Source organism: Eptesicus fuscus, chromosome 13 (genome assembly GCF_027574615.1).
Source record: "Eptesicus fuscus isolate TK198812 chromosome 13, DD_ASM_mEF_20220401, whole genome shotgun sequence".
Lineage (NCBI taxonomy): Eukaryota > Metazoa > Chordata > Mammalia > Chiroptera > Vespertilionidae > Eptesicus > Eptesicus fuscus.
This window is the reverse complement of record NC_072485.1, coordinates 79,111,985-79,121,852: the sequence shown is the minus strand read 5'-3', so window position 1 is coordinate 79,121,852 and position 9,868 is coordinate 79,111,985. Positions and strand designations below refer to the sequence as shown.

At 55.7% G+C, this 9,868-nt stretch overlaps 1 protein-coding gene across 2 annotated transcripts; it reads right to left on the bottom strand.

The window, feature by feature from the left end:
* Positions 1 to 2,679: 2,679 nt before the first annotated feature.
* Positions 2,680 to 6,516, bottom strand: GAL3ST3 (galactose-3-O-sulfotransferase 3). Of its 2 annotated transcripts, XM_054725494.1 has the most exons (3): positions 6,338 to 6,516; positions 3,193 to 4,279; positions 2,680 to 2,880 (listed from the first exon to the last, which is right to left on the bottom strand). In XM_054725494.1, exons 1-3 carry the CDS (start codon positions 6,460 to 6,462, stop codon positions 2,872 to 2,874), a joined length of 1,221 nt encoding a protein of 406 aa, XP_054581469.1. In that variant the 5' UTR covers positions 6,463 to 6,516; the 3' UTR covers positions 2,680 to 2,871. The 2 variants fall into 2 exon arrangements, with proteins under 2 accessions (XP_054581469.1, XP_054581468.1); XM_054725493.1 differs by lacking the exon at positions 2,680 to 2,880 and having other exon boundaries at positions 3,106 to 4,279.
* Positions 6,517 to 9,868: the final 3,352 nt, after the last annotated feature.

The window sequence follows — 9,868 nt, the reverse complement described above, 5'->3', positions numbered from 1 at the left end:
GAACAATCTGAACTTCTAAGCATGACATTCAAGGCCGGTCACAACCTGATGTCAGTGCTCTGTCTGGAGTCCCTTCCCCTCCCTGTTCGCAGCTGGGATAGCCTTCCTCCGGGGAGCCTCTTCAGACACCCCACCCTCCTCTCTGCTCCCACCTCACGCTGCACATCCTTCGATAACCACCAACATCAAGACCGCTCTTGCCCATACAATGCCTTTGGGCAAAGTAAGAAAAGGCACCCTTACTTCAAAATGCTTTCTTCCACCTGCTGGGAAACTTGTAGAATTGACGTGCCAGCCAGTAGCGTCTACAACGTGAAGGGTGTCGGTCCTGGAGGAACCCGGGCAACATCAGAGCTTTGGGAACATTTCCATGCACCAGGCACTGTGCTGGGCCTCTCGTGTCAAATACTGTTCATCCCCCACCAGGGAAGTGGTTCGTTTCAAAGGCGAGCAAAGTGAGGCTCCAAGACTACGACCAAAGTCATGTAACCATAAGTGGCAGAGCCAGAGTTTGAACTCCAAAGCACCTATGGAGGTAATGGCCTCCATCAAGTCCTCACCCCGGCTGCCACTTATACATCTGTCCGAGATGGTAGTGTGAGCTCCTCCAGGCAGGGGCCGCGTTTCACCTGCTGCCAGAGCTCCGAGACCTGCAGGGCGGGCACAGAGTGAGCGGCGTCACGTGTGCTGTTGGAAGGAGCTTCTTTGCAGAGCACGGGGGTCCCAGGGGCTAGAGCCTGTTCCCCCGGGGATGTGGCTGAAGCTGGAGATGTTTGGACCAAGGTGTCCCAGAAGCCCGTTGCTCAGCCACTGAAGGCTAACATTCCATTCGGTGCTTACTTAGGGTCTGTCCTCGCTCCTACGTCCAAAGAGAAACCGTCTCCCAGGGCCTGATGGGATAGGTACCATTTCATGGGTGAGGGAACTGAGACTTGGAAAGGTTATGTGACACTTAGTCCCATTAGTCCCCGGATCCAGATTTTTCTGAGCCCAGAGTCGTGCTCTCTGCTGCAATGGGGCAGGTTTATAAAGGAGAGCCCACGTCCCTGAGGGTCAGGGAAGCAGGAGAGGCCTGTCAAGGCAAATCTTAAAGGCAGGTCTGAGTTTCCCAGGAGCACCCAGAGCAAGATGAGAGGCTGTTCCTGGCAAACATATGACCAGAGGCCAGGGCTAGAGACAGGGAGGGGAGGGGGGGCAGTGGCAGACACCCTGTTGGCCTGGGGACCATACCATGCTTGTCTTTGGGTCTAGTACAATTCTCTACTGCTGTTTAATGCCGGAGTCTAATTATGCATGTCTATAAGGATTGCCTTTTTGCCTTTCCAGAACTCCACTGTTAAAAAGCAGGGTGCTATCAAAGCAGCCCCTTTTCAAGTCTACTGCGCGGCATACAACCTGTCAGGCAACCCTTGCGATCTTCTTGATCTTCGTTACCCAAACAGGTCGCTGTTGGTCTTCTTGAAGAATAAAGAGAAGCTGCTAGCAATGTCTTGCTTTCTTCACTTGACTTCTTTGGGGGGAAGGCCCTGGGTGCCAGCCTGGCCTGGGGCACGTGAACTTCTTTATTCGAATGGCCCTGTGATAGCACTTAGGAGCACTTATTCTTTCTTTATTTTTTTATCCTCACTCGAGGATATTTTTCCATTGATGTCTAGAGAGAGTGGAAGAGAGAGGGAAAGACAGAGAAACAGAGATGCGAGAGAAGCACATCAATTGGTTGCCTCCTGCATGAGCCCTGACCAGGGCCCGGGCTGGGGAGGAGCCTGCAACTGAGGTTCGTGCCCTTGACTGGAATGGAACCCGGGACCCTTCGGTCCACAGGCTGACACTATCCCTGAGTGTGACCCTGAGTGTCACATAACCTTTCCAAGTCTCAGTTCCCTCACCCATGAAATGGTACCTATCTCATATATAAATCCCTTAAACAGTGGCTGGCACCTAGTAGACCACGTGAGCTATGCTTACTCGCCCAGATACGTCAGTGTAGCTGTACATTGTAAAGTAGAAAAGAAAGTAACAGAAAGAGTCCTGACTCTCTGCTAGTCTGAAGAGAGGTTTCATTTGAAGGTGCTGAACGCCTTGCTGTACCAAAGGACACTCGGGGCAGGGAATGGTCCTCAATTACGTCAGGATTGTCTTCTCCTTGTGGGAAGGAAGGCCAGTGGTAAAGTCAGTGACTCAAAAAGAGGAGGTAAAATTCTGAGGTCAGCGCCTCCTTACCTGGAATGATCCTCCTCCTGGCCTCCCCTCTGCCCAAGGAGCTGCTGATTGGGTCTAACCCCCTGCAGTCCTTCCTCTTCCTTAACTGTCTGCTCCAGTTTCAATGTCTCCCCATGAGCTCCATAAAGGAGAAAGACTCTAGCTGCCTTGCTCACCTGCGTCCCTGTTAGAGATGACGCTCAATAAATGTGCTGAATTGAATGAAAATGATTTACATTTTCTCAAAGGAAATGAGTGGGGCTGAGGTGGCTCAGTCAATCAAGGGTGAGCCTCTGGGAAGATCAGGGGAGGAACTGAGGCTGGCTCAGCTATTCTTGGGCACCCTCATCCAATGTGGGGAATCTGGCTTTCAATGACTGCCATCTAACCTGCACATTTGAGAGATATTTTTTATTAAAAAAAGAAACAAAACAAAACAAAAAGCCCAACCCAAGAACTCTTGGTTCTGGGAGTCTGGGAGCAGCTTAGGTCTGTGCTGAGAGTGGAACCTGGAAGACGGATGGTGTGGGGCCCTCTGGCCGCTGTGAGGAAAAGCAAGGGCTCCTGGAGGCCGGCAGGCGGACCTCCTCTGCAGCCTGGGCCCACCGGCTCTGGAAACTGGTGGAGGGAGGGCTCAACCCCAGAAATGGGTAGGGCAGTTGTGCGCAGGTCTCAGACTTCCTGCTAGGAAGGAGGAGGGGACGCCCGGGGCTCCATCAGGCCTATCAGCTCCCTCCTGGAGGACGGGGTTCAGCCCACCCCAGGGAGGCGGGCTCAGATAAGGTGAGGCAACCACCCCCCCACCCCCCACCCCCGCCCCGTACAGCGTGGGGCTTAAGCCCCTCGGAAGTAGGGGTCCTGATGCGGCAGGGCCTGGAGGTAGCCCCAAGGCCTGACTCCCAGAGCTCAGTGGCCTTGGGGGCCGCGGGGCAGCGCCCGGATTGGCCGAGGCGGCGGGGGATTGTCCAGGACGGGTTCGGGCCGGGTCCGCACCCCTATCCGGCGCTTCTGCTTGCGCAGCAGGTAGTTGGAGTACTGGACCTCGGGCATGGCCAGCTTGAGGCAGGCCTCCGTGGCCGGGCCAGCGCCCCCGCCGGGCAGGTCGTAGCCCATGATGTCCACCTTGCGGCTGGGCTGCCAGGGCTGCAGCTGCTTGGTGCGGATCTGAGCCGCGGGCCGCAGGACCGGCTCTTCGCCGAAGCAGCGCCGCAGCAGGCGCTCGCGGGCCTCGCGCAGCTCGCGCGCCTCGCGCTCCACGCACGCGCGGCCGGCCCGCGCCACGCGGCGCCAGAAGGTGGCGTTGAAGTGGTCGTAGAGGCCGGCGTCCAGCGCGTTCCAGGCGCGCGCGGCCCGCGCCAGCGCCTCGGGGATGGCGGCCAGGCGCGAGCTGGCGGCGCGCGCGTTGAGCTTGGCATAGAGCACGTCGTCCAGGTCCCAGGCCAGCAGGCGCCGCAGCAGCACGAGCGACTCGTCGAAGTACTCGGCGATCATGACCAGCGAGAAGACCTCCTCCACCTGGCGGATGAGGCCCGCCAGGTAGGCGGGGTCGTCGCGCGGGCTGCGCTCGTTGTCGCCGCCCAGGTCGTAGGCCAGCGTGTTGTGCGCGAACATGGCGAAGTGCTCGCCCGCGCGGTAGTAGGCCTCGGGCGCGCGCAGGAAGGCCTCGAGGGACGCGTTGGGCACGCGCCGGAAGGCCGGGCAGTACTGGTTGTAGTAGGTGAAGAGGGACTCGAACATGGCCGCGGGCTCCCGCAGGATGGTGACGTAGACGGTGCCCGGCGGCATGAGGCCCTCGAGCTCCGCGCGGTCGAAGCGCAGGTGGCTGGCCAGCACGTGCGGCGGCCGCGTGGCCGGGTGCACGAAGTGCGCCGAGAAGTTGCGCGGGTAGCAGAACTGGTGCTCGCACCGCGGGTGCGGCAAGGCCACCGTCAGGTTGTGGCGCTCGGCGAAGCGGAACAGGATGTTCTGCACCGTGGTGCCCGCGGTCTTATGCGTCTTCAGGAAGGCCACGGTCATGTGCTTGGGGCGCGGTGGTGAGTCCTGCAGAGGCGGGCAGCTCAGAGGGAACAGCTTGGGGTACCTGCAGGGTCCAGGGAGGGGTGCAGGGAGGAGGGTGTGAGAGGGTGTGAGCCCTGCCCCTTCCCAAGGATGGTGGGGTGGGCTACAGAGCAGCCCATTTTGGGCTTTACCCACAGAGCAGTAGAGGGGTATGGTAGGCGGCCTCTAAGATGACCCACGTGATCCCTGCTGGCCTCCTGGTATTCATGCTGTTGTATATTTCCTTCCCCTTGAGTATGGGCGGGACTTATTGATGTCTCTAAGGAATAGAATAGGGCAGAAATGATGGATGTCACTTGTGAGATTACACTATAAAAAGACTATGGCTTCTATCTCGGTGTCTTATCTAGGACAACACCTGTAGCATGGTGAGCAAGCTGCCATCCTGTGAGCCAACCCTATGGGGAGGCATCCCATGGCAACAGTTACCAAGGAACTGGGCCTTCAGTCCATCACCCTGCTTGAGGAACTGAAGTCTGCCAACAACCACATGAGTGAGCTTGGAAGGGGAGCCCTTCCAATCAGACCTTCAGATGAGACTGCAGCCCCATGAGAGACCTTGAGCAGAGGAATCCAGCTAAGCCCCACCTGGGTTCCTGACCCACACAAGTGAGATAATAAATGTTTGATGTGCTCAGCTGCCAAGTTTTGAGGTAATTTGGTTACACAGAAATAGATAACTAATAGAGGGAGAATGGCCTTTGGAGATCCTTGAGGAATTCCACTCTAAAAATGAAGAAACAGGCTCAGAAGAAAAAACTCATTTACATAAGTCTGGCAACCCAGATGAGGTCACCAAGTCCTCTTGCTCTCGTTTTTCTCTTTTACTTTTTCACTGGCTCCTCACCTTGTGGATGAGTGGCAAGGGCTTTGAGGCAACCCATTTGTCATATGATCCTGTTAAGACCTCTGGAGCTTTATTCATTCATTCGGCCAATATTTTTTTTTATCATCTCCTATGTGCCAGGCACTGTTCTAGGCTCAAGAAATATGATAGTATAGAGAACAGATAACAATCCCAGCCTTCATGAAGCTTTCATTTCTTTCCTCAATCCTGAAAGGATGTTTGGGATTACAGGTAAACCTGTAAGGTCTTTTCAGACTTTGAGTCACTCTCCTGTTTCTTTTCTATCACCCTAGTCATAATGTAATGAGGAAACGCTAAGCAGCTTTGAGAACACCATTGAAATTTCCCATCTGTGGCTGAGTTGGGTTCAGGATAATGTCTACACAGACGCCCTTTTAAAGACCAGCAAATCACGGGGATTGGGCCCACTCACATCATTCTCCTGGGCAGACCATGTAGAAAATGGGAAAGTTGAGGCTCTGAGGGGTGCAGGTATTCGTTGGGTTCACACGTGAGCCAGGAGTAGGGTCAGGGCTCCTATTAGTCACATGGTATCCTGTGTCAGGGTGACTAGCTAGGTCACACATACCATCATTTCTATTTTACAGATGAGGAAACGGGCTCAGAGAAGTGAGAGGACTTGCCCAGCACAACAGAAGCAGTGAGAAGTTGTTTGTAGTCCTTTGGGGAGGCACTGGATTTGGGCTGGATTCGAGTCCCATTTAGTCACTGACTCACTCTATAACTTTGAGCAAGTCACTCCCATTTTAATGAAGATCAATCCATGCCTTGGGAGGTTGTGTGGATCTAAAGAGATGTATGGTGCCCGGCCAGCGTGGCTCATTGAGCATCGACCTATGAACCAGGAGGTTATGGTTTGATTCCTGATCAGGGCACATGCCCAGGAGTGGGCTTGATCCCTAGTGTGTGGTATGTGGGAGGCAGCCAATCAATGATTCTCTCTCATCATTGATGTTTCTATCTCTCTCTCCCTCTCCCTTCCTCTCTGAAATCAATATAAATATATTTTTAAAAAATAATAAAAAATAAAGAGATGTGTGGAAAGCACTTCAGGATAGAGGGAAGGAACAAAACCCAGCAGAAGACACTCTTCTGGCAGGTGCAAGGAATGGTAAGAAGGGCTCTCAGTTCTGGTGTTAACCAGGCAGCTGGCCCCCTGAATACCACAACTGCCCTGGGCCCCGCCCCCTCACCAAGGCCCCTACTCCTTACCAGCTGAGTTGTGCACCCTGGTGGATGAGGAGGCTCAAGGTGCTGCACCCCAGCACCAGCAGCAGGATTTTCCTGCGGCTCATCATCTTGGTGGCCTGCTGCAGGCGCTGGAGGATGGGCGGCATGATAGCGTACCCACCCCTGGACTAGCCAGGTCTTGCTATCCAGGACACCCACTGCTGGCACTCATGGGGGCTCCTGAGGCTCTGGTAGCAGGGCCAGTGTTCCTGAGAGGCCTGGCAGGGGAAGAAGGCAAACAGGTTTGTAGTGGGCAGAGGAGATGGGCTCTCAGCCCCAGCAGACTGTTGCAAAGGAGAGCTCCCAAGAGTGGGGTGAGCAGAGAGGCCAGGGAAGATCAGATTCCCGCCTCCCGTCACCAAGACCCTATCTCCACACTGCTCCAGATAACTTAGTCTTGGGTGGAATTACAGGCTCTGGGGTGTGGCCAGCCCTTCAGGCTATAGCCACTCCCTTAAGCCCTGTCTCTGCTTCTCTCTGTGCCCCCAATTCCTCTTTGTCTCGTGGCCATTTGTATCTGTCTCCCCAGTAGACTTGCCTTGGCCCTGCGGCTTGGCTCAGATCACAGGAGTCTCAACTCAAGGTTTCCTCTCCTTACCTGATGGCTTCGGCGAAGGGTTGGGCTTGACCCCCCAGAAACTGAGCTCCTCAGAAACACTGACCAAGCCTTCACCTTCTCAAGTCTCTGACACAGGGACTTACTATTTGTACTATGCTATTATATACTTAATCTTGTTTAATCACCCCAACCCTAACAGATATTATTCCCACTTTACAGACAAGGAAACTGAGGCTCTAAAAATGAAGCCCCTTGTCTGGGTCACAGAGCTGGTATTAGCAGAATCCGGGATCAGACCTGCTCTTTCTGGCTCCAGAGTCCATACCCTTGGACAGGTGTGCTGCTTCCACAAAGAACTGGTTTCCCCAGCCTTCCCTGAACTCTGGCACTTCTGCCCGCTTCTGAGCCTGAGCCCTCCTACCTGGGCTCCCGCTCTGAGGGTTCAAGACCAATAAATCCACGAGGGAGACAAAGGAAGGACTTGAAATCCTGGAACCCTATCTGGATTCCATCCCCAAACACCTGAAACCCTGGCCACCCCGTCGGCTTACTCTACAGTGAGAGGCAGTGGATGGCAGCTTGGGCGTGGGGCAGGGTGTCGGGGATGAGGAGGGGCTCCTGCTGAGAAACTCCTGGAGAAGGTGGGCCTGCATTCCAGGTGAGTGACAGGTGTGAGAGGCGGAAGAGCCTGGTTTCTGGCCAGTCACCTGTCCCCACACCTGAAGGCTTTGGCTCAAGGGCAGCACAGCCCTTGGCAACTCCAGTGGAAAGTCCGCTTCAGTAGCAATGCCGTCAGCTAGGGTGGGGTCTCTGCCCCAGCGGCCTCCGTCTCCAGGTCCTGGTTCAGCTTCAGCCTCATATACCCCCCTCTCCAAAAGGGAGGGGCAGCCTGGAATCTTACGGGCATGTGCATGTGTGGAACTAGGACACCTGAGTCCCAGGAGGGGTGAGGTAATGTGAAAACTCTTTTGACCATCACCTTTCCTGGGGGCCCTGGGCTTGGTTTCCAGTCCCTCTTCTTCCCCCACACAATTAATCCTGGATTACCCTGAAACCTGATTGGGTGGAAAGATGTCTGGTTATGCCTTTCCCTTCCTTCCAGCCCCAGCACCTTGTTTCCTCCAGCAGCTTGCAGACAGACTTAATCCGCCTGGAGCCAAGGGCGGTGAAGGGTCCAGCCACAGAGGACAACCAAGGAGAAAGCTCACCCCGCCCCCCGCTGGGGCAGAGGAGGGCTGGCTCTGTCTGGGAGGGCAGCCTTCAGGAGGACGTCAGAGCCACTGGCCCTCAGGATGGAGGCCTTCTTCCCTTTTGTCATTTATCCTGCCTAGAAGACTTAGTGGCCAGACAGGAGTTCCCCGAAGGGGCAAAGTGAGGGCCCAGCCTATTCCCATCTTTGCTAAACTCCCTGAAACCACCCTATTTTTCAGAGAATTCTGGGTTAGCCAAAGATGTCAAGCCTGCAGGGAGCTATAGTGGAATTTTCTCTGGGAGATGCTTCAACCAGGTCACACAGAGAAGGGCGATGGGCTGCTTGGTGGCCCCCTCCATGCCACTCCCCTGAGCCCTGAGGAGCCAGCCAGCCAGACCCCAGTGTGAGGCTCACTTGGAACCGGCCATCATCAGCACAAGAATTCCCCAGGCACCAGTTTCTGCTTGGCCACCATCAATGACACAATGCTCATCGCCTTCAGATACAGCCTGGCTGTTCCAAAGTTCTTTCTGGGATAGCTAGGATCCTCAGCTTGTCCCCTCCCACCTTCCGCTCTGCAGAGTGGCCGGTGCTGCCCTCCTAGACCACACAGACCATTTTCTCCATGACAGAGCTTCAGGTGTTTGAAATCTGTACCCCTGTCTCCTTTGGGTGGGCACTCAGCCAGGATCAACATTCCAGGTCCCGAGAGTGCTGCTGGGACATTGGAGGCAGCCTCCCTTCCCTTGGCAGGTTCAGTCCTTGATGCCTCTCCTGGAGACGGAGTCAGGGTCCTGACACCGGGGAGTGGGGTTGGAGGGGTGCTGAGTCTGCTCTGTGGCCTCCAGGCTGGTGTGGGTGGGTCTGCTGGGGCCAGGGCCCTCAGGCTTCAAACCACTTCCCGCTCCCCCTGTGTCTTCTCCATGGAGAGTTTCCCTCAGCCATCCCAGACAGGCCCGAGTGCCCAACCTCATCAGACTATCAGTGCTAATTTTAGTCAGGACAACCTACCTCAGGCTGCTGCCCGGTTTTGCAAATTGCCTTCCCTTCTCCAGGGAGCCAAAGAAGAAATGGAATAGCTAGCCAGAGCTCGGCAAACCGGCCTGGGTGCCCACCCACTCCCAAGGGAGCCCTTCTCTCTCTCCTCCAAGCTGTAGGGCTAACAGTGGTGCATTTAGAGGAGGAGGGCGCGCTGGCCTGGACCACCCAGACCTGACAACCTGACCTTTGGCTGACCTGGAGACTCCATCCTCACTTGAGGGTGGCACAGCCCAGTAAACAGTTTCTCCCTCTAGAAAGAAGGGGCCAAAGGCTAAGGAGGCTGCAAATGAGTGTCCCAGGAGATCAAATATCTTTCCACCTCCCTCCTTTCCTTCCTTTTTCCTCCGCCTGCACCAGGTCCCTCCAGCCCCCTTTCCCTGTCCCCAACGTCATCCCTGTATCCGAATTCCTCTCCCCTGCTCTCTCCATCACTATCTACCTCCCCCTACCTCCATTCCTTCAGTTTCATCCCAACCTCCCCCAGGGATCTGTCACAGGGATCTGCTCGCCACAGGGGATAGGCCAGATTCGCCCTCTCACCCAGTCCTCTCCCGCTCCCCAGACACTGAACCCCTCCTCATGCTCTCCAGGCACTGCGCCCCTAGGACACTCTCCTGGACTGGTCCACCCTTCCTCCCAGCCCCAGGTTGGCTACCGCAATACTCACGCGCGGGCTCTGCCTCCGTCCCCCCGGGTGGCGGGTGGTCGCCGCTACCTCCCA

Coding starts and splice junctions, on each gene's coding strand:
- GAL3ST3 (XM_054725493.1), bottom strand. CDS start 6,462: ATGCCGCCCATCCTCCAGCGCCTGCAGCAGGCCACCAAGATGATGAGC. Junction 4,280..6,337: donor CAGGGTGCACAACTCAGCTG/GTAAGGAGTAGG, acceptor TGGACCCTGCAG/GTACCCCAAGCTGTTCCCTC.